The 23,884-nt window shown below is 45.0% G+C and overlaps 2 protein-coding genes across 3 annotated transcripts in view; one reads left to right on the forward strand and one right to left on the reverse strand.

The window, feature by feature from the left end:
• The window catches only part of NTAQ1 (N-terminal glutamine amidase 1), a 207,853-nt gene that overhangs the window by 58,645 nt on the left and 125,324 nt on the right, over positions 1-23,884 (forward strand). The window contains exon 6 of one of the 2 annotated variants that reach the window (XM_019804952.2): positions 12,511-12,719. The exons of the other annotated variant lie outside the window; for it this stretch is intronic. Coding sequence (XP_019660511.1) covers positions 12,511-12,593 — 83 coding nt within the window. The 3' untranslated portion in view covers positions 12,594-12,719. Of the gene's footprint in view, positions 1-12,510; positions 12,720-23,884 lie in introns of those variants that run through there. 2 annotated transcript variants of the gene reach the window in all.
• The window catches only part of FBXO32 (F-box protein 32), a 33,103-nt gene continuing 10,525 nt past the window's right edge, over positions 1,307-23,884 (reverse strand). The window contains exons 5-9 of the mRNA XM_002924323.4: positions 13,929-14,022; positions 12,901-13,085; positions 7,155-7,337; positions 6,027-6,170; positions 1,307-5,556 (exon numbers count right to left, since the gene is read on the reverse strand). Of these exons, the coding sequence (XP_002924369.1) occupies positions 5,467-5,556; positions 6,027-6,170; positions 7,155-7,337; positions 12,901-13,085; positions 13,929-14,022 (696 nt within the window). The 3' untranslated portion in view covers positions 1,307-5,466. The remainder of the gene's footprint in view (positions 5,557-6,026; positions 6,171-7,154; positions 7,338-12,900; positions 13,086-13,928; positions 14,023-23,884) is intronic.

Raw genomic sequence — 23,884 nt, forward strand, 5'->3', positions numbered from 1 at the left:
TTCTGGGACAAGGAATCCAAGCCTCATGAGGCAAAAGATAAGCATACTCAGTATGCTATAAAGCCAACTTGAATTGGCACACACCAAAAATGCACCAGTGTGTTGTTGGAAAAACATTTATTGTAATTCAGTGTCAAAAATTTTTTACAAAAATATGCCACCGTCTGGTACAAACAACTATAAAAAAAATCAATTCTTCATGCAAGGAAAGTGTGCAAATAATTTATACAGAAGGACTTAGCTCACACAATATTAAATAAACATCTTCGCATGTAATGAGACTAACCTTATACTTTTAGTTACATGTTCAACCCCTATAGCATTTTTTATTAAAAGGAGTAAAGCTTCTAAACTTAGGACATGGACTTCAATATACACCCCCTTTAGCCACGGTTATTGGCACTTGGTAGAATAAAGATGGTGCCAAGAGCTCTCAAGCATAGAGCAATCCTTGGAGCCTTCTGTTTAACAGACTTGTGCATCGTTAATTAAACAAACATTGCTATACTCAAAGACAGAAAAAGTCATGTTCAAACTCCAGAAGTAATGTTGTAGCAGATGGAGTTTTAAGAAGTTCGGAGATTTGGAGCAGCCATCCATTTTTGGACAAATGGAGCGGGGCCTGAATTGTGGGAGATTTCTCAGGAAGCTTTGTTTGCTGAGTTCAGGGACACTTGGAAAAATGTCCAGCAGACAAAGTCACAAATATCTGTGGCCCCTCGCTCCTTGCTGTCTCTTGGAATAATCCCTCTTTGCTTAGTGACGATGAGGTTTGGCAGAGAATGGGAGGGTCCCCCTGGGAAAGGAACTCACCAGAGCTTACGGCAGGTGTTGGAGGATGGGGAGATGAAGGGTATGGATTAAATGTACTTCTTAGTCTGAGAGGAAATACCTGCTTGGTTATCATCAGAACCTCAGTTTCTAGAAAGCAAGCTGGCTGCTCAGCCATTATCTACCTGTCTTAAGGGCCACTTTTGTAATTAAAATGTAATTACCCGGGGAAAAGTGGGTTTGTCAAAACATGCTGCTTGCTCCGTGGTGAGCAGGTTGCACTCACTAGAATGCTGTACTCTCACAGCAGGGTCAGAGGTTCCTAAAATGTTAAGTGGCTCCAGGGAGAAATGTTAACTTCTCCATGGGGAACCAGGGACTTAAAATATTTGGAAAAGATAATGGCCGGATGCCTAACACCGGACCCTCACGCTTGCCTTCCACAGTGAAGGTGTTGAGAACAATCAGGTCAGGTGTCACGTGTCTCTAGATGATACCAACGGATACTGGGTCGGGGGCACAGAGTCAAGGCCTCAGAAAGTCCCGGGTTCATACTCAGGTCTACCACTGAGTACCACATGGACTCAGACATGTCCCCCGAATATTCTGGACCCACTACCTCATGCTGAAAGGCAGAAGGAATTCCAGACTCCACCATCTTCAACATCTTCAACTGCCCTTCCAGCACTAAAGTCTCGGATGGGAGTTTCCTTCCTTTGGGAAGCCACGGAGGGTTTACTCTCTTTAACAAAACAGAGAAGAAAGCATCTAAAGAAAATGTTGAGTTTAAAGGAATTATGATCTTGTTTACTGAAGACATCAAGAGCCCAAGATATATCAAAGAGCCATGTCTTTGCATTTGTCTAGAGGTTTGGGGTGTTTCTGAGGTCTGTTTAAACACTAGGATTTTAGGCCAGCATCCAGTCAGGAGGATGGTTCACAGACTCAGATAGTTGGAAACAGATTAAAAAAAAAAAAAAAAAAAACCACACACACACACCCAGATGTCCACATAGAAAATGTTGATATAGTTTAGTTAAAAAAAAAGTCACACATAAAATTACAGTTAAAAAAATTCACACATAAAATAGAGTGCATAGCAAAACATTATTGCCCTATAGCCTGGCAGAAAAATATAAACTCAGGTGCGTATTTTATGATAAACATTGTATTCAATGCTACAAACGATATATTGTTGAACATGTCTTGAAATGATTGACCTTGTAAATCACACCACTTGCTTAAACAGATGAAATTCTAAGCTCTCCCTCGTCTCCCACACAGAAACAACAGAAAAAAGGAGCCTCTGTTAAATTGTAAGCTCCTCATGAAAAACGCTTTTTGAATCCACAGAGAATCGTGGCAGTAACTCAGACCTGCTTGTTACCTTACTTCTCCATCACCCAGCCAAGCCCACTGTTGTACTGAGTGTTATGCAGTATCAGCCCAGCCCACCTCAAATAGCTCCTCCAGGCCACCTCAGTGTAAAAGTGATCATCACTAAGCAAATGCCGTCTCACGACTGGCACCCTGGGGATGTTTTCACTCTGTAGTTTTGCCACTCGCCTTCCCAAGCTACTGATCCATCTACTCAAAGTAATAGCATTAAGTAATCATGCACTGTAGTTGAAGATGTCATTGGACTTTTTTCTGGATCTTGCTATGAAGTGAGCACTCACGTATTCTTTCCCTCAATGTTGTGCCTTACTCTTAGGACACTCTGGGCTCCTTGCTTATACACCTTTACGCTGGACCTGATCATACCTAACATCCCTGTGGACTTGGGCTCACTCACATTGCCCTGGGCACCCTCCTTCCTTCTCTGGAAGTCCAAATTACTTCATGGTTGACATCAATTTCAAATTCTACATTACAGGGGTGGGAGTGGTTAGGTAGGTACAGCAAAGAGGGGAGGCTTCTATCTCTTCCAGCAATTTCCATTGTCCTGTCCCTCTGGCTTTTAGACCAGCAGTTTTGAGACAGGGATTCTTTGTTTTTGTTTTTTAGGTGAGGTTGTTCCCAGAGGGTTTGCCAATAGAAATTCTAAAGAAGATTAGTGCCCAGGGAACGAGAATTTTCTTTTTCACTCACTTTACTTATATAGGAGGCTCTGGCCATGCTTAACAGCTGCCATGTGGTGCCAACACAGGTGCTCTCACACGCTCTCTTCTCCTTGCCTTCACACAAACCACAGCATCAAAGATCGGCCATTTCTATTCCTTCCCCCATCCCTCTCCACCTGCCATTTCCTTTCTTAGTCTCATCTGCCAATGAAAGAGAACCACAAATGTTGGTTTCTTCTCTTTTCCTTAAAAATTTTCCTCGACTCTGTCACACACCACCTCCCAAAATGCCAACAGAGATGGGTAGAACCCGGAGGCACCGTCAAGGGAAACATCTCAGAAAACCATCACCCTACCCCTTGTGGTAGGGGTCATCTTGCACAGATGCGCCTCGCTGCCTGGGGTAGGACGTGAATCGCGGGCATTGCAGATAGTCCAAAGGAGACTGGTTTGCCAGTTTTGTGCTGACGGTCTAAAGCAGGCAACATTTCTGGGACTGCAGACCTGAGGGTGCCTGGGAGTTTCCACCTCCCTGATCAGCGTGAAGGGGTGGAGGTCACGAGTTGATGGACAGACGTGGAAGGCCATGAACGCCTACCCTAAAAATGTCAGAGTCAAAGGTTCCAGAGATCTCACCATAACAATCAACCCAGCTCTGCCCCACATCTTTCAGGAAGCTGAGACCTTTGAGAGAAGTTGTCTGAAATTCTAGAAGTGCTAGTATTTTTTTCCACCATCTATAGGCCCTGCATTCTCAGTGTGACTTTGACTCAGGGGGAGGAGAGAGCAAAAAAATCCCATTAGGTATTATAGGGGCTCTGGGCTCAACCTTACCCAACAAGATCCTATTCTTTAATGTGTAATTCTTCTCAGTGGGAAGAATTTAAATGCAATTTAATTTTTTCTTCTGATGGGGGGGTGGAGATAGTGAAAAGAAACATGGAGACACCCTGGTGTGTAGGCACAGACACTGTAAAGTGAGGAGGGTTGGCGGAGAGTTGACTTCTCTGCAGCGTGCTGGTCCTGGGGCTGTGCCTGAGGGAAGGCAGGAAGGGGCTGTGCATCGCCAGCTGGTTTCTGTACATGCTTACCCATCTTTTCCCTCCCCAGTCCACCCTGACGTTCAACCCCTAAGGATACACTGTTCTTCACCGTGAATGTGAGCAAGTTCCTATTTCTGCTTCACTTATTTGCCAAGGGCATGCAGGGTGGCAACTTTATTTGCAAAAGAAGAAGAAAAGCACAAAGCAAATACAACTGCCAAAATATGTACATTGTTGTAGAAAAGCAAAGTTCTATAAAAAGTAAAAAAAAAACAACAAAACCAAAAACATCCCCTACCCCATCCCAGGAATATTTGACAATGAACTCATGAAGTCCTGAGATTTCCTTTCTTCCACAGTTACCTGGTGAAATTTGCCTAGCAAGATCCCCAGGGGTGTGGAGCAAGTTTAGGGATGAACTCACAGTACTGCTGTTCCCTATGATTAGAACTCCAGGCTTCATCTTGTCATCCTCTCAAGAAGTCCTAGCTTAGGCTGAGTAAAATTTGATGTTGGGCATAAAGAAAAGAAAGCTCCTCGGCTCATCACCTGCCACGAGGGACAGCAGCTAGTGCAACATTTAACTGATACGTAAAACCTGTTTTACAAGCCTTTATCAGCACTCTGGCTCCCAGCAGTCCACAGATAAGTCGCTTATCCGTGAAGATATTCTGGGAAGCCCAGACAAGCTGAGAAGTTAAACAGGAATAAGAAAGTCTTCACAGCTATTGGGTGACTCATTCTATCTTTTCTGCGGTAGGACTTCCTCTGGGACTTATGCTGCCCCGAATGAGCTACAGTATGAAAGGAAGAAAAAAGGCATATGTGCTGTAGAGTTGTTCTAGAAAGGAGGCAACTCCAAAGAGTGCCTATTCGCCTAAAAAGGAAGTCTGAAACATGATGAGGATTGCCTCCAGGATCCCTTCCTATTGAAACCACTTTCATGTGATGAAAAACCAAGAAAAAAAGGACACTGCCTACTGGACAATGCACTTTGTCGAAGGGAGCACTGCCTCCTTTCCGAGGTAGACTATTGTGTGATATATTCGCAAGAGAAGGCCCTATGCCCACACAGGTTTAAGATGGGTGGTGCTTCCTTTGCCTTTTTAAAACACCCCCCCCCAATCGAAACCAAAGCGCAGGGATTTCGCGTATGTCGCCATCTTCTCTTTCTTTAAGCAAATTTTCACATTGTAAACAGAGTGTTCTGTCTTGCATTCGAGTTCTGCCCTTTTCTTCCACATCCCTAGGGAACTACCAAGAAATTTCAGTGAACACGAGGAGAATTCCATTTTCACCGATGCAACTGAATTCCTGCCCTTACAGTCTTGCCGGCAAATAGTTAGGAAAAAAGTTTATTTACAGTATTTCTGCTTTTCCATACCAGTTCTAACGAGCAGTCCATATTCTCAAACTCCCAGTCGGCAACTGCATCTCTCCCCTTCCAAGTCCTCTCAGTGACTTAGCTCAGAAGTTTTGAGCCAACGTTTCAAATGTACACTATTTACAAATGAAGTGTCCAAGCTCTATATTCCCAGCCATCCGATCAGCTGGGGGAACCCTTCGGAAGTGTTGTCACATGCTGGGATTCAGAACTTGAACAAGTTGATAAAGTCCTGGGGTGAAAGGGAAACGGAGCAGCTCTCCGGGTTATTGGCCGTGCACGGGTGGTCAGTGCCCTGGAAAGGAAGGTCATGGTTTTAGGTTTGAGTTCTCAGAAGCATCTCGTTGGCTTGTAGCCCCGTGAGGCTGTGCCCAACCTCAAAACAGCATTCCTCTGTCAAGAATGCCATAAGTTCTGCAGAAATTAAAGAGCTGTGTGTGTGTGTGTGTGTGTGTGTGTGTGTGTGTGTGTGTGTGTGTGTACCTGGGCACAAAGAGATTGGAGAATTTGCAGGTGGGTGAGATGTACAAAAAACACACACACATACACATATACATATATAGATAAAAATAGGGGTGGAGGAAATTAAGGTCTCTCAAAGTTTTTCTCTGCAGGGACTGAATCAGAGCTTCCTACACCTTCAGCGGGGGCTGCAGTAGTGAAGAGCAAGAAAGAAGTGCGAAGGGCTTCCACATGGCAATGCCGGTGTCTTTGGCTCTTAGGGGCTGGGCTAGGGGTCTGTGGCTGCCACCCCGAGACACATACCTTCCAGGAAAGAATGTGACAGTGTCTGCAAAGCTGAAGGGTGTCTCCATACTGCTCTTTCCGTGGGTAACATCGCACAAGTTTAAAATACATCTTCTTCCAATCCAGCTGTCCTTTGTCTGACAAAATTAATCGCTTGCGGATCTAAATTGCAAATGAATACAGATAATTGCAAACGACTGCAGGAGAGTTCATCAAGAAGATGGTTTGTGGTTTTGTTTTTCTGAAAAGTTCTGTTCCCACCCTCCTTCCCCCTTTTTCATCTATGCCCTGCAGTTGCCAGGGAAAAAATAGCCAAGATAGAAAGAGGTCCTTCTGAGCTCTACCCAGTGAAGTGGTGGCTTTTACCAGTCCTTAAACGAAACAGGGGGCTGGTGACATCTTACTAGTGACCTCTACTCCATTGTATTTGGATGGTCCTTTAAAGTTTAGGTGATTTCAATAAACACCTTCAGTCTTTTCTTTGCTGTAGACTTGAGTGATTATTTCCAGGGAGACGCAGTCACTGCTTGGCACAGTGGCTCTATTTTATATCTAAATATTAGTGGCTTCATGAATAGAACTTGTTGAACTCACACATCTATATAAAGAAGGTGGAAAAAAAATCTGAGGCAGCATGACGAGGGGAAAGAGGCCCAGAGCTGGTGTCAGAAGCCCACAGTTCAAATTTACATTCAAGGCAGTTTCCTTCCCTTCAGAGCCATTTCCCTAGTTTGTGGACTGAGTCCCCTCATCTGTTTAAACTGAGCGTAAGGATACCTACCCCAGCCCTGGGTTGTTAGACTAAAATGAAATAATATCTATAAATTTCCTTAGCTGTAAAATATAAAGGGAAGTTACTTTTGTAAGTTACTCTGTTATAGAAGAGGGAGGACTGGTGTCACTTTATGAATGTCTAAGAGCAAGTTGTGAAGTGTGCATATGGGTTAAGAATGTAAGATTTTTTTTTCCCCCGCATGAGAATCACATACATTATTTAGAAACTCCTCGTACTGTTGCTCTCTAGTCAGCTGGGAAGCCCTGGAGGGTGGGCACTCACGCTTCAAGCTCGAGAAGAATGCCAAGGCAGTTTGGGGGGGGGGGTAACAGGGAAGGGAGAGGAGGGGCTGCCCGCGGGGCCCCCCTGACCTGCCGCTCTGAGAAGTGGTACTGGCAGAGTTTCTTCCACAGCAGCCGGTCCTCGCTGAGCACGTGCAGGTCGGGGGCCACCTGGCCCAGGCTGACCAGGTCACGCCCATCACTCAGCCGCTGCATGATGTTCAGTTGTAGGCACAAAGGCAGGTCGGTGAAGGTGAGGCCTTTGAAGGCAGGCTGTGGGGAGAAGGATGAGGTTAAGGTGCAGGTTGGGGGTGGGTGGGCAGCAGATCACCAGGTGACACTCTCCAGGGATGCAGCTGTCCCCTTGTCCCCCACCCTCAAGCTGGTTGACTGATCCCAGATCAAAAGCCACAGTTCTCCCCGCCCTAAGGGCAGAAACAGGACCTGTGGCTGAGGACCCACAGGAATAGCCTGGAACAGCTTGGGTGAAATGGTGCAGAGGGACTTTCCTAAGTTTCACAAAGCTTTATACTTGTAACCATTCTGCAAACAGCACATGTTGGATTCTTGTGCTCCAATCAGTTTGCTCAGTGACCAGATTCACTACGTTCCTAAAGGGCTTTGTGCCCTGACAGAGTGCCCCCGCCTGCCACCTGCACGGGCTTTCCCATCGCCCCTCCTGACTGTGATCCCTCCAGGAAGGTTTTCTTGCCTGTGCCCAACGCACTGCCCGCCCCCCGCCCCCCCCCAAAAAAAAAAAAAAAAAAAAAAAAAAAAAAAAAAAAAAAAAAAAAAAAAAAAAAAAAAAAAAAAAAAAAAAAAAAAAAAANTTCCTCAGATCCAGTTTATACTTATTTCCTCTGAAAGGGAATTTCTTTTCTGCTTTTTGTGGGTACCCCAGGCCTCTTTCACTGCATCTTCCTGGAATTTCTATGATCTCTTCCGGGGACTTCTTGAACCAGCCCCTTTTTGTTATGTAATGCAAACCCTTTCCAAAAGGAAACTTGAATGGAACATTCCTGCTGGAATGTAAGGTCCGTGGGGGCAGAACTTTTTGTCTTTTCTCATTGCTGTGTCCTTTGTGCCTAGAAGAGTGCTTCTCATACAGTAGGTACCCAAAAAATATCTGACGGATGAACGAAACCCTCATAATTAAGTAGGTATAAAACAAAAAGAAGACCTGTGCTTGTGTGTTTTTGTGTATGTGTGTGTGCGTGCGTGCATGCCTGTGTGTGTGTGTGTCCTTTATGAATGGCTGGTCCAGAACCTTTTGGCGTAAGTGCCCCAATCCATCAGAACATCTCTATTCAAACCTAGGGCTCCATGGAATATTTTTTAAAAACTCTGGATTTGGCAATCCATCAGGAGCTGCTTCTGCTATAACCCTGAACTTGTATTTCATTGCTGAATTTTATATTTATTATTTAAATTTTGATGGGCTCATGTTATCCCACCCACACCTAACTCCTTGAAGGTGGGGTCTAATTTCATATCCCCTGCAGACGAGCCCAGCACAAACAACCTCTTTTGAGGCACTGGGGTTGGAACAGGTTCATTAGGCTGGCAAGAGGTTCAGAAACATAAGCAAATAATTACAGAACAATATGTTAAGTGCTATCAAGGAAGTAAGCCCAGCGGGCTCTGGGAACTACTGGTGCAGAGGAGGTCCTCACTAGTATTTACTGATAGGTCTTGAACAGCAACTGATGCTGCCATTTGGATAAGGAGTCAGCATGAATCACCTGAGACTGGGGTTCTTTGTTCTTCTCATGCTAGACCCAGGTGAGCTCTTGATTTTGGACTACTGCCATTTTTAACTTGGTGCTCTGTCACCTCTGGGGGGCACAGGAAAAAATATAGGATGAAGAAGCCCTTCCTTAGCTCATAGGAAAATATCCTGTCAATGGGTATTGAGTCCCCTCCTCAAATTTTTAGGGAACTACTCTGTTCAAGGCACATCAGAGCCCACATGCACAGGACTCCAGGGGGGACGCATGGTTTCACCAATCCCCACGTGTGTCCTCTGCAAAGCAGGACAGGTATGTAGAGGAAAGGTGGGAAGAGGCCTGGGGCCTTGGGAAGCCGGACTATGGAGAAGAATGGGAGGTGGCATGAGAGGAACACTGGAAGGACAAGCAGCAGATCTGGATCCCAGGTGCCCTTGGGAACTCTGGGTCTCAGTTTCCCCATGTCCAAAATGAATTGGCTTAGAAGACTCTGAAGGTCCCTTCCAGCTCCAACAATCTCAGATTTGGATCAGCTTCAGCCTCTTAACTCATCAGAAGTGTCTATGACTTGACGGTTTAAATTGTTCAGGCTGCCGGGCTGAACTTTAAATTGTTTGCAAAATTCAGGACTTCCGCCGGACCGCTGAAGGCTCTAGACCTATTTGTCGTTAATCATCTGCTGCTGATCATATGAGCTAATAAAACTGCCATGAAATTTTCTTTTTGTTTCCAGCACTTCAAAGCATCTACTTTTTTGGTGAAAACTCCCAGGCCAATTATTACATGAGCTCCTATTAAAGTCCACTTGGCAGAGTTCACGCTCAAATTTTCAAACCTGAACCTTTCCAAAATCCTTGCCCAGACCCCATGCTGAGCCCTTGCTCCTGATAAATGGTTAACTGCTTGCATGCCTTCTTCTTTTTGAATATAAACATATAAAAGAACAATAAGTCAATCAAGCATTTGGCTGTAATCCTTCTATAGGCATCCAGCCCTCTTGCTTCAAAACACTGCCTTACCCCAAACACTGCCTTACCCATAGTGATTCTATTTGACTTCTCCTCCTTCCAAGCCAGTTCTCTTTCTCTTCCCCTTCATCCTTTATTCTATTAATTATTTTTGCCAATAAAAATTGGCTCCATAGAATTAAATATGAAATTTTGAAGGAAAACAAGATTATATGCCGGGAAGATACTGCTAGAACTTTGGCAAATAGAAAGCAATTACTGTAAATGTCACCTTAACATTTTTGTGGAACAACATACTTCTCTTTAGTCCAAACTGTTAAAATGTAGGCTTTAAAATATAGTCCAGACTGAAGTAATTAAGTCCTGTTTCTCTCTCTCTCTTTCCTCTGGAGAGTTGGGCATTTGTGTGACAAGCTCTTGAGGGCTACATGGTTTCCCATCACTGCTCTCAAAATAATGTGGCTCAGAGCGAGGAGGGCTGGGAAGGAGGGCAGCAGAGAGCAGACCGTAGTGGGGAGAAGAGCGGCCTCTGTAGACAGGCCTGGGTTCAGTCCCCCTCCTACTACATCTGACTTGCCTTGAGGCAGCAGCCTCAATTGCCTCAACACTATTCTTTTTTTTTTTTTAAAGATGGATTTTTTTTTTTTAGAGAGAGTGAGTGAGCACAGTGGGGAGGAGCAGAGGGAGAGAGAGAATCTCAAGCAGACTTCTGCTGAATGTGGAGCCTGACGTGGGGCTTGATCCCTGAGATCACGACCTGAGCCAAAACCAAGAGTTGGACACTCAACTGAGCCACCAAGGTGCTCCCAGCCACACTATTCTTAACCACTCAGCCTGATTTTTCTCATTTATAAAATGAGGAAAAGCACATCTTATAGTGTTGCTGGGCAGAGTGGGTGAGATAACACACAGAAGTACTTGGCATAGTGCCCAGTGTAAATTAGCTATTATAGTTATATTGGATGAGTAAATACATGTGAAAGACTTAGAAGAGTGCCTGCCACAGAGTGAGCCCTTCATAATAATAAGAGCTGACACATTTAAAGACTTACTACGTGCCAGGCACTGTTCCAAGTACTTTCTATGTGTTAGTTAGCTTCTTAAATCTTACACTGGGGCTAGGAGATAGGCATTACTTCCCTTCAATCATTCACTCATTCATCTAAAATTTATTGACTGCCTTCTGGTCTGTGCAAGGCAGAGAGAACAAAGCAGGGAGCAAGATGGTAAGTCTTTCTTTATGGTGCTCATAAGCCAGTGAATGGAGACAGGGAAGTGGCATCACATATGAGATAATTTCAGATGGTAACAACTCCTCTGAGGGAGGTGAGATGAGAGTGTTTTCAGTGGAGTGGATGGCCTGGGGAGGTAGGACAAAGCTTGGAATGGGCAGACAATAGCTTGGCCCAGCTGGAATGCCAGGAGCAGAGGGGAAGGTGAGATGAAATTCAGTGTTTGATGCACGGGATCGCACTGGATATAAAGGGTTTGCAAAAAGCTGGATCATTGAATACATAGTTGGAAGAAAGCTGGATTGAAAAGAAGTTTGGAAACCACTGATGTTAAGAAAGCTTTGCCATGTGATGCATAAGGAGCCCCAGGTTGTGGCTGAAGCTGCTGGGCTTCTCTGGTCCCTGCTCCTGTCTCACCCCATGAAAAGTTATAGTAACTACAAGGGCTACCTTCTCCCTGGAGTGTTTGTGGATCAGTTAAGGGGGGGTTCTAGGTAAGCAAGCCAATGGACGTGCAAAATACGTGAGCGCTGTGGCCAAGAAGGCTCCTGGGATGTGGATAGAGGGAGCAGAGGCAAGCTCTGGGCAACTGTGATCATCTAAATCATGTCCCAAAGTTGCTGGAGGGAAGAGGCCCTTGGACAAATGGGACTTGCTCATTTAGATCACTGGCTGGATACTTCTGTCCTGGGCTTGGACAAAAAACCAAAGTATTAGTTAAGTCCAGGCTACACAGAACACCAGAAATCAGGTAGAAGGTGTAAGTGGGTTTTCTGTGAGAGATAAGTTGGGAACTTGGGTCTCAAATTCACATCGTCAAACTATGCCTACACTTAAGAGAATGGGGTAAATTATCAGAATAAATTTGGTAAATGTTCAGAATACAAGCTCTTAAAATAATCAAACAATTGAGATAGCTTTTCTGGGCTTGTGCTGTGCTGTGTGTGTGTGTAAGTGAGGGAGTTGTAGCCTAAGTGATTCTAAGGAAGTCACATAATTCTGAAACTTCTCATTATTCCCTTTGTTTCAGAGCTTAAGAAACTAACAGGTTATTAACAGCCAAGTCAAGGACGTTGTATTTTGAAAACTTCATATAGTAAAATAATTATTTAAAAGCGGTCAAAGAGGTTTCTTCATGTTACTTTCTCAAGAGATGGGGCAGACCCAAACTTTATCAGCTTGGGTCCCGGAACCACTTAGGAGAACGCGGTCAGTGATAAGCGAGGTGAGCGCTACGTGAGCCGTCTAAGAGCGCCTGTCCATTAGCGAGCCTTAAGAGATTAGAGCAGTGTCTTTCTCACATTTTTTGTGTGCCTCAGTCCTCCTGTTCACTAGTAAAAAGACAGGAGCTGAGGGCCAAGTTAGATTCTAAAAGCCAAAAGACACTACTGATAGTAGTGTAGCTGTAATATAGGGCCTCTTTGGGTTTTAGTCCCACTTTGAGCGAGAATTGCTGTTTTCTTTCTCTATGTGTATGTTCACAGTCTCTAACCAAAGGTCTCCTTGTCACTGGAACTAGCATTTGCCAAGGTTGGTGCCACCTTTCCAAGCCACTGCCATCACATCTCTGTTGTATTCAAGGCAGCAACCCTGAAGCTGTGAAGGACACGTTCTTTAGGAGGAAAGGGGAAAGACAAGAGATCCCCCCCAATCCAAGCTTCCGGTTTTCCTACCATGTTGCAATTCACATACTTTGATCTTGTTATGCCAAGTTCTTCTTCCCACCCTCTCTTTATTGGGAACTTCCAGCCCACTCGCAGCGCCCAGGAGAGAGCATCCGATCGGAACCGTCCAGACTCTTCTGCCACCAGAGAAGATTTAAAAAGTCCCGCGGAGGCCGCCCAGCCTCTCGGTGGAGGCACCGAGCAAAGTCTTTACTGCTAGGAGGAGGCCGGGCGTTCCTGCTTACCCTGGTAATCTGGACGTTGTTCAGCTGCTGCTGCCAGTGTAGGATCGTCTCCATCCGGTATACCCACATGTTGATGTTCCCGACCAGCACAGACTTGCCGACTCTTTGCACCAGCGTACACAAGGACGTGTAGAGGGTCTGCAGCAGCTCCCTGATCAGTCTGATGTTTTGCTGGTCTTCGAGGACTTGAGTGGGGAAGAAAAAAGCACGAGCAGTTACGGTACTGGGACACTGTATATTTTGTACGTGGGCCCTTCTTCTTCTCCGTTCTGCTCATGTCACGTGGGTACTGCCTCTGGGGATGTGGTTTTCTTTCTCACTGTTATTTATTCGACACTTGGCCAGGCTTCTATACTTGAGGTTACTAGGTAGAGTTTCCATTATCTAGGTCCCCCTTTGTTCTCTTCTCCTTAGTTTCTGACAAAGACTCTTTCTCTCTTCATTGTTTCACCAGCACCGATTGGCTCACCTGATCTGAAGGCAGTTTTTCTGGCCCAGCAATGATGTCCTGTTTAGGTGGCCAGGAGTCAGAACCTGAGTTCTGATCCTGTCTGCCCGAGTCTTTGTGGGATTAGGGATAAACTACTCTGCTTATGGGCCTCAGTTTCCCTGCGTGCACAATGATTCAGGTGAGCCAAAGACCTAAAGTTCCTTTTAGATCAAATACTCTGTGAGTCTATTCTGTCTTGTACATAGCTCAATTTTCTAGGAATTTGGCATCAGAGGCTTGATAGCCAAGCTTGGGACATGTGCCCACACTGAGAAGTGTGAGAGGCGTGGAACAGGGCAAATGGATGCTCCTGGTAAAAGGATGGGAGGGTGACGGCTCCCCCCTTCATCCTGAACATGGGTGGCACTCCTTTCTGAACTGGAATTTGGCATGGCTGAAACGCATCTCGAGTTATTCATTTCCATCCACTCACCCTTCCTTAAATCTCATGACATGTCTGCTCCATCGGAAAATCCACTGCGCATCCCCATCTCTATAAAAAGGGGAGAGTGGTGGGGGGGAGGGGGTTAAAGCTCACCTTTCAGTACCACTTTTTCCAAAATGTTCATGAAGTTCTTTTGGGCGATGCCACTCAGGGACGTGAGCTGTGACTTTGCTATCAGTTCCAACAGCTGTGGGTAAAAATAGAAGTTGCCAGGCTTAGAACACAGAGACATTTTTCTCCTCTAATCTTCGCTTTTGAGTCACATGACGCAGAGATACGGACCAACAGGGAGAGATAGACGGCAGGTGGGCCCACAGAGGACTAAAAAGCAGATGCTCACAGTGAAAGACAAATGGGGGTAATTCAAAACCCAGGAATCAGGCTGAATATTTAATTGCCTCTTTTTTTCTTTTAAATATAAAGAGTTTGGCTTCAGCCAGGGTGAATTCATTCTGCTTGTCCTACTTCAGCAAGTGAAGCCGAGGGACTCCGAAGGGAACAAAGCTGCCTATGACCTGCAAATGTTTGAGTTCTACACAATCGCTCCCAGCAGGAATCTTTCTACCCCTACTTGAACTTCTTCCCCAATGGCACCAACTGTTCTCAAGGCACATTAAAGCTCATGGTCAGCAAGAGGCGTACTTTCCAAGGAAGGGGCAAGCCTTATCCAGAAATCTCATGCAGTGTTCAGTAAAAATGTCTGCTCATTAGAATCTCCCATTGCACTTCATCTTCCTGTAGAAAGAGGCCAATCACAGGGAGAGAGAGGAATTCAGGGTTGTATAGCATATGTACATATTTCTATGTAGAGACTAGGATCCTGTGTGACTATGGGCAAGTTACTAAATTTCTTGGTGCCCCAGTTTCTTCTTCTGTACTAATAATACTCAGAGTCCCCAAGACTGTTGAGAGCTTTGAATGAGGGAATGCCCATGGCACAGATTAGGTGGAAATCAAGGTTTGGTTGGTTTGTTTTAGGCGTATGTCCTAATCCCACTACCCCATTTATTGCCAAGCAAAAAGAAAGAAAGGTAATAATAGAAGTTGGTGCATCCTTAGTCCGGTCTTTCTTTGGCAGCAAAATTCTTTACAGGTGTGGCAATATTTAAAAAAATATATTAAAAATTCCACTGTTGAAAAACGAAACTTAAAGACTGAAATGGCATCTTAGAGATCAGGTAGATAACCCACTTAACAGATGAGCCAAGTGAGGCTCGAGAGACTAAGTCTCACTGTCTTTAAGCAGTGGGAGGACTCAACAGAGACCTCCTTAGTACACTTCATGCGTTCACAGAGTCCTCACACAAAAGAGGCTGGTGTAAAGTGAAAATAATTTTACCGGAGCCCCACAGGCCCCCAACAAAACCAGCTGGCCTAAGACTTAGAACCCAGACCCCTCCTTTACATTAGAGCTTGCATTTCTGCTCCTAGGAAACTTCTCAAGGGAGTTTCATCTGCTGGCCAGGCCCCAGCCCAACTTCACTTCAGGTCAGTAAACACCGAGTGTCACACTGCTTGGGCACTCGAATTAAGGCTGAGGGAATTAGCAAAGTGACATTCCAAAAATTGGGCTGCAGAGGAGAACTGAAACTTTTGGATCAAAGCCCTAAGCAAGTCAAAGAGCCTCTGCTTCCAAGGCATTTGTTTAAAACTTCTGTCCTCCTGGAGCCCCGTTGGAGCCTGTCAAACCACATACAGACTTTTAATTTCCTGAACATAATTTTACTCTAAGTAAAAAACAAAAAACAACAACAACAAAAAACCCAAACAAAACACCCTGAAACCTTTTCCTGCCTGGCTTATGTATCTCTCACACATGCAGGGAGAAGGAGGCGAGGAAAGGCTGAGGCTGGTTTAAGATTTGTACTGGTGGTCCAGTGTTGGAAGTCAGGAGCTGACCCAGTACCCACAAAGAGAGGCAAGAAGTCCATCCATCCGTAGAGGCCACATCCATGGGCCGTGACCACACTGGATGACCTCTGCTTGTCTGGTTCAGCTCTGTCACCAAGCAGCACGTGACAGTCAAGAGAGGAGTGACGACAAATGGTGCAGAGGGACTGGCCAGACCTTTTGTTTATCTCCCTGACCAACAACAACCAGATTCGGAAGGCCAACCCGATGGTCTATTAATACCAGGTGCCTCACATGACCAGCATGAAGCAAGATGAAAGAAAACAAAAGCCCTGAGTCCCTCTCAGAAGGGCAGTTGGCTGTGCACTGTGACTCATCATGGAGTGGGAGGAGGGCAGGCGGCGCTCTGCCTGAAATCCAGCCAAAACCCAGATTCCATGTGACTACCATCTCTTGAAGGCGTCAGTGTTAATCTTGTCTAAAAATGCACCAATCACAAGGACAGGAAAACTCTCCAGGCTATGACTGTGCATTTGAGGGGAAAACAGAAAGCCCTTTGGTCTGATTGAGATGATGTTTGACTAAGCAGGAGGAGGAATGCAGCAGCAAAAATTTCTCAATTGACAGCAGAAGGACATGTCAAGCACCCTATGTTTAGCTCTATCTCAAGAGAAAGTCCCTCCTTCCACTGCCAGGCAGTTGTGGGGTCAGGAGAAAAACCCTGGGGAATAGGAGGAGACACAGCTTCTCTAGCTGATGACCTTTACCACTCTCTTCCATTAGCAAGTATTTTCTGAGTGCCCACTCTGCCCTTGCATTGTGGTCGGTGACGAGGATATGACGATAAAGACACACGAAAGCTAGACTCATGGTGTTTACGGTCTAGTCAATGGTGTAAGTCAGTTAACTTCTCAAAACCCCAGTTTCTTCATTTCTAAACTGGAAATAAAAAAAACTACCTACTTCACAGGGTTGTTAGGAGAATTAAAGAGATAAACATGTAAAAATCCAGTCTAAATACCAAATACAAGGCATTATTATTACAAGATATTATTTCATCTTCTTCCAGACCCCAATCTTTTAGTGAACTTTACAGCTGATATCAAGGTTTAGCAAACTTTTTGTGGAGGGCCAGATAGTAAATATTTTGGGCTTTGTGGGCCATATGCTCTTTGTCACAACTACTCAACCACTTAACTCAGCAGTTGTAGTGCAAAAGCTGCCTTAGACAGTATGTTAATGAGTAGATGTGGCTGTGTTCCAATAAAACTTTATTTACAAAAACAGGTGGGGGGCCAGACTTGGTCCTTGGGCCATAGTTTACCAACTTCTGATATATATATATATCTGACATATATAATATATATCATAGATATATCATAAAGTCTAAGAAATATGTATATGTGTGTGTGTATAGAATTTAAGAGGGTTTCAGAACCAAACTTCCTGCTTCAATTTTCCCATCTGTAAAATACGCATAATAGTATCCAGAGTTGCAATGAAGATTGACTGTGTTCATAAAGCATTCATAACAGTGTCTGGTACAAAGAATATACTCAAATTATTATCATTAGTTTTTATCATAATACAGAGACCATTCCTAGGTAAAATTACCACTAAAGAGGGTATAGTGAATTAGTAAAGTACACTTGGCTTAAAGATCTTTAGAATCCCTGTATTTAAGTTTTATTCACTATCAACCAAATGCTTAAATGGTTTCAAAGTTTAATATTCCTTTCCGTCATTTTTCATATGTTTGTGATACATTTAATAGCTCCCTATCTGTTGATGAGAGTTAATGTTGATACATTTTATGTCTTACATTGTTGCATCTATGGCGAGGTTTTATTTTGCCAACATAATGGGGCGGGGGGGGTTTACTATGTACCAGTGACTGCTCTAAGCACTTCACATGTATGATCTGATCTTGCTTAGTCTTCCATGGTGAGCTGATGAGTTGGGTTCTCCATTTGCTAAAAGAGGACACTGTGGCTCAGAGAAGTTAAGTCAGGCATCTCAGGTCACACCAGCAGTAGTAAGTGGTGCAGCCAAGACTTGTGCCCATTTGTGTCTTAACAGAGAACATGTATTTTGATCACTTATAGACTTTTCAGGGTCAATCCAATTGGCACTTAGGGCCAAACTTTAAAACTAGTAGCAATATCATGTATTGCTATGTTCTGGGGGACAGAGTCTGGAAATTCTCAATCAATATTACATTGTGACAGGTGATCAGCTTTTACGAGGAAGGGAGAAATAATCCCCCAAAAGTGTTAATAACTCGATTTGGATGGGGCAGTTGCTTTCAGTAAACCATTTAGGTCTCCTTTCCATATGAGCAGAACTCTGCAGGCCCCGAACGGGTAGGTGGTACTGTGTAGAACTAGTAAAGAGGACAGACTTGATTCCTTTTACTTCTGTGTTAGGAGAGCTGTGTGCCTAGGGGAGCAGGACTCTATCTAACTGTTTGTTTACCAAGAGGACTGACTTAGCCAACTGGGTTCTTTGCCCCCAGCCACAAGAGAGCAGAGGAAAATGTCTTGTAGGTAAATAGTGGTTTCTTTTCTGCTGGGCGGATTTGAGCCCAGGTGACAGTAATTTGCAGCCCTGTTTAAGGGTGGGGAGGGTCAAGAGGAAGAGGACGAGGAGAAGGAGGACTCAGGCTCCTCCCGGATTCCACGGTATCACTGCCTTGTGGGCAGTCTGCGTATCCCACATGATTTGCAGCGACTAGTTGTGCAGTCACAGGAAAGGTTTTGGGCTACCAGAGGAAGGGATGGTGGTCACCGCTTGCAGAAGCCACATCCTGCCCATCAGCGTTGGCTCATGCTAGTTTTGGAGACGCTGAGTAGGAGAAAAGTTGAGTTGCAAGCAATATCGCATAGCAAACCTTGGAGTGGACACTACCACGGTCTGAAGTGGTGTGTGGAACACAAATGGGCAGAAGACAGATTTCCCTCCTTTCTCACTTTACCCCAGAAAGAGCAGGTTTCTTCTCTTCTCTCCCCTTCAGTTCATCAGCGCATTCATACTTTACAAAACACATGAGCTCGTGTCACTTCTTGGCTTGAAGCCCTCAAGCAGCTTCCCTTTGCACTTTGAGAAGAATCTAAACTTTCTGTGACCGGCCTTGTGCCCTTTCTCCAGGGTCACTTTGTACCCGGCTTCCCCGACTCATTGTACTCGAGCTGCAAAGCCCGTCCAGGGTTCCCAGGCCCACCCCCCAGCCTCTGCCCTTGTCCCATCTTCTCGGGCTGGCTCCAACCCACCTCCCAGGCCTCAGCTCAGAGGTCACCCGCTCAGACCATCCTCTCCGGGAGCCATCTGGTCTCACTGTTCCACTTACACATCTCTGAAATCTCTGAAATGATCTTGTTTCCTCATTTGAGGACGGTCTAATTGGGATCTGAACCTCAAGACAGCAAGGCTTGTTTTGTACCCACTCACTCTACCCCCAGCCTAGTACATGGTAGGCCGGTGACCGGTATTTGTTTTCTAATACATCTGTCTTTTAGAATCCATGCGTGTCGTAGCTGCAAGGGAGCTGGGCAAGAGTATACCCAAGTCCCTCCTCTATAGAGGAGGTGGCTCATGATGGTCAGATGACATAATCCCGGTCAATGGCAGATGGTCTGGACTGTCAGGCTGGAAGTCATACGGCTCTGGTCCCAGACCGAGATCTCAGGAGTTAAATCACTTATAGTGCACACAGATCACACTTTCCAGGGAGGCAAGCAGCTGTGATCTAGAGGGACACTAAACGATTAGGGCTTCAGAAGCAGCCACGGGAGCAGCAGCTGCCCTGTGCACTTGAGACCAAACCACACGGAGTTTAGCCATAGGCTGTTGCTCAAAGCATTCTCTATTTTGCATAGAACATGGTTAAGAACATAATTTGTCTCTCAATTCTTCCATCTCCTAGGACAGCGGGCCCTGAAGCTTGAGTTATAGGTCTGATGGAGAAATGAGCCTTCAGGTTATCAAAGGCAGGAAAGAAGCTATAAGAAGCGTGCCATTTCTCATGTGTTCAGTACCCAAGCTGGGTGCCTCTAGGAAGCTTCTGTCTTCTGCAAGAAACCCTTGGTCACGTCAGGTGGTGCCTCTGCTTGTACTGAGTGCCATGTACTTTCAAGACCCTTATTTATTCAGTGGATAGCACAGATTAAAAACCTGGAAAGTTTTGTCCTGACTTTGAGCTTGAACACTGACAGGTTGGAAGAGGGAACATTTCAGCGACATGAATAATCTTCAGGCATGTCAAGATTGGGTAAATATTATTTGCAAGGGAAACATCTCTCTAACTGAGGGTGTTAGAATCCTAAGAAGGAGGGCCAAGTTTATACAAATTAATTGTATTCTCATCGGAGAGAAACTTGCCTGTCTTCTATCCATCCCGGATATTTTTGAACTTGTAATGGTGCCCTGCTCCCTGTTGCATCAAACGGAGCAGCTCTGTTTGCCTCAATACTCCTGCTTAAGTTGGGCTTCGCATCTACACCAGGACTCGTCACCTCGACCCTAGGATTCCATGAGGCTAGATGTCACACTGCCCTCAGTCCTGGCCCACCTGCACTCCCCTCCAGTCCCGTTCTTTCCCATCTCCAGATCTCTGCTCCTGACACTTGTCCCTGCAAAGCCTGCTACTTGCCCCTCTGCCTCACGGAATCCTGGCCATCCTTCAAGGAAGGAGGCTGGTTCTTCAATCTCATGTTCTACCTCTTCCAAGAAGCTGTCTCCAATACCCCCTTGGTCCAGTCTCCTAGACAGGACCAAAACCCAATTTGCCTTCCCGTGGTTGAACCTTGTTCTCCAGAGTAGCCCAGGAGCTCCTGATAAGCAAAGGCCGGGTGTTCGTTGAGTCTCAAGTGGCTTTGGCAACACTAGGAAATATTATGGGTTGCATCCAGAAATCCCTGTTTAGGAATTTGAAATCATTCACCTGAAGGAGCCTGTGATCTCTGGGGATCTAGCAGGAGGATGCTGTCAACTCCTTGCTATTGGAGCTCCTCCATCAGTGGACCGGAGGGGCCTTCTGATCCTAGCTTACAGATACTAGAAAAAAACCCTCTGTTTTACCCTCAACCGGAGTACTTAGAGCACAGTGTCAAATGCTCTCAGGAACTTACCTCCTTGAATGGGAGCAAAGTCGGCTGATTGGTATTTAAAACTCTGCTCACTTTTCCAGTTTATCATACCCCATAGTAAGCACCTGACTTAACATAGAAACTAGACAGAATTTTTGTATAAAATAGATTTCTCGGCCCATGGTGGGATAGGTTTAGATTCTGAGTCCTTGAGAAAAAAATCTGATCCTGCGGTCTCCAAAGTGGGATGGGAGAGGAAATCAGGCAGAAAAACCATAGAACATCCATCTCTCCATTTTATTTCATCTTCAGTCTCTACTGTTTCTATCCTCTATTTGTGTGTCTTCTAATGCCTGTAATCAGGACCCTAAAGATGAGGATATTAATGGCAACAACTGATTCTCATCGAGTGCTTACCATGTACCAGGCCCTGTTGAAGCATTTAAATTAAGTTTTAATTCTCTGAGCAACATGATGGGGCAGATATCATTATCAGCACCTTTTATAGGTAGGTGATTCACAGATGAATTTATGAACATACATAAATGGAGAGAACATGCTTACATTGTTTGTTTAGGAGTCCATGGTCCAAAGCACTACTGTTCTGGGCTCTTGGCCATCCCTCATTTTCTCTGGTGCTCCCCACTTGTGTGGGCACACTCCTACTTCTGCATGCACTCCATTGTAGGCACCCCTACTTCTTCAGGGGAACTCCCCACTTCTGTGGGCATACCCCCATGTCTGTGAGTGTTCCCCACTTCTGTGGGTACCCAGACATTGCAGTGCAAGCCTGAATGCTTATGACTGAAAGCCAGGAATTCTAAGAGACACAGACTTTCTCCTGTAAAATCACTGGCAGCCGAATCCACAGTCACTCAAGGACCCCACCCTATGCCCTCAAATGTTAATGCCCTGCAATGAATTCTCACAATTCCCAACCATTTCTGGGAGTCCTTTTCAAATAGGCTCACAACAGCTCCGTTCTTTTGACCTTGTTGCTTCTGGGGTGACTAGCCTCCTTCCCTCCATCCCAGCTTCTCTGTCCTACTGGAAAAAGAACCCCTGGTTTTAAGACCCAGGTGGCAGGGGCCACCCTCCAATCTGAGGAAGGTGTGGAGTCTGTGCAGTGCCAAATTAATCCAAGGTCACTGTGGCAGAGCAACCCAGTGAAGGGGCCAGGCTTCTCAGGCACATCACGACCCACCGGGGGGTTGGCAACAGCACGCCCTTAATTTAAGGCATTGGGTTTGAATTTGAGTCACAGTGCCATATTTCAGCCTTTTGTTTGCCAAACCGCCAGTCAACTTAAACTAAAACATGTTTTTGGAAAAGACTTTTAGGGGTGGTAGGAATGCAGTAACTTGCTGGAAACATTCAAATGATCTTAGGGTGGTAATGCAGCAAAAAAAAAAAAAAAAAAAAAAAAAAAGAATGTGCCTTGGTTTGGGTTGTGATGCTCTTTTTTGCTGCAGAGGACTAGAGAGTGGGGTTGCAAGCTTTTACTTGTCCTTTCTGATCTGCTAGCACATATGGGTCAGTTCATTCCTATCAGGAAGTGGCACTCAAGGTTTTCCAGGACCTTGCTGGGCTGGAGGTGGCATCTACAGCCCATGGAAGGAGCTGGGAGGCCAGGTGAGAGGTCATCCCGGCATTAAAGCATTAAAATCTTCTCCCGCCTGGGTGCCCCACTGTCTTGTTTAAAAACGCTGTATGCAAAATATGGCATTTGGGCTCCCAGTTTTTTGAGCTGCTTCTCAAATCTGAAAACACAGGGATCCCCTGAAGGACAAATTTAAGTCACAATGTTTGGGGCACCACCTTCAACTAATTAAATTGGATGCTCTAGAGATGGGCTTCTGTAGACCAGCCTGCTTTGTAGCTGATTCCAGTGTGCAGCCAGTTCAAATGAGGACCAGTGGGCCATAGCAGGCGCGCTTCAGAGAGCCATGAGTCGGTGTGTGGTCTCCAAAACCTTCCCCCGGTTTACTGGACACCCACTTTCCCCACTGGCCTCTCTGTGCCCTGGCTGAGTTAATCAGCACCCACCTCCTCGTGGTGACCAAGTGCCAAGCCCACCGTCAGCCCAGCCCCTGGAATCCTCGCTAGCTCCCCAGGGGAATTTCCAAAATGTGTTGGCCTTGGGTCATGGTGTAAACCAATTTTTAAAACGACCTTTCATAAATGGGTAAGTCATTGCTTCTCAAGATTTTAAATCCTCTTTAAAACCCATAGTTAAAAGTGTATGTAAGCCATCGGGGGTGTGTAGAGAAGGGGGTGAAGGCAGTGAGTAGCACTTGAAGCCTATTAAAATAAGGAACAAATGCTATATGAAAACCTTTCCAGTTTATAGTCAAAAGTTTTGATTCAAAAAATTCCACAAAATTTTCATAGTTACTGATAAAAATTACGGAATTTTGAGAGAGTGGTGTTAGCCGTCTCTTTTATTCCCTCTGCACGGTCTGTTTCTGAAGATGACAGCCAGCATGAACCCAACACATTTTTTTAAAATGTACTTGGCTTTAAAGAAATTAAACAACTTTTTTTTTTTTTTTAAGGCTTTCAGAGCTGGTTCAGTCTTTCACTGGAACTAAGGAATTCCTGCAGTACTGTACTAGGAAACGATTAGGTGAAGTAGTAAGATGGGGAGGACATATTGGCAAGCTGCTCTGCAAAGTTGGCTTAAGGGTAAGAAGAATATAAGAGATGTGCATAGAGTTCCTGCGAAGAAAACCCTCAAAATGCAGTGCCTATCATTAAAATGTTTTAAGCTCTTTATAAAAATAACATTATTTCTCAAATTATAGAGGACTCTAACAGTGAAGGGGAAAGAAAGATGGTTCTTTCTAAAATAGAAACATTTTTCCACTACCACTGAACCTGACAACTCTGAAAACATGTAGCAGTTTCTTGGACTTAAAGATATTTAAGGAAAAGTGCTCATAGTTTACAATTAGATACTATCAGATACAAGTTCTCTATGCTGGGTCTTATCAAGTGGAAGATTGCCCCCCTTTTTTTATTTAAAAAAACTTTTTAAAAGATTTTATTTATTTATTCGACAGAGATAGAGACAGCCAGCGAGAGAGGGAGCACAAGGGGGGAGTGGGAGAGGAA

This window comes from Ailuropoda melanoleuca, chromosome 9 (assembly GCF_002007445.2).
Source record: "Ailuropoda melanoleuca isolate Jingjing chromosome 9, ASM200744v2, whole genome shotgun sequence".
Taxonomy (NCBI): domain Eukaryota; kingdom Metazoa; phylum Chordata; class Mammalia; order Carnivora; family Ursidae; genus Ailuropoda; species Ailuropoda melanoleuca.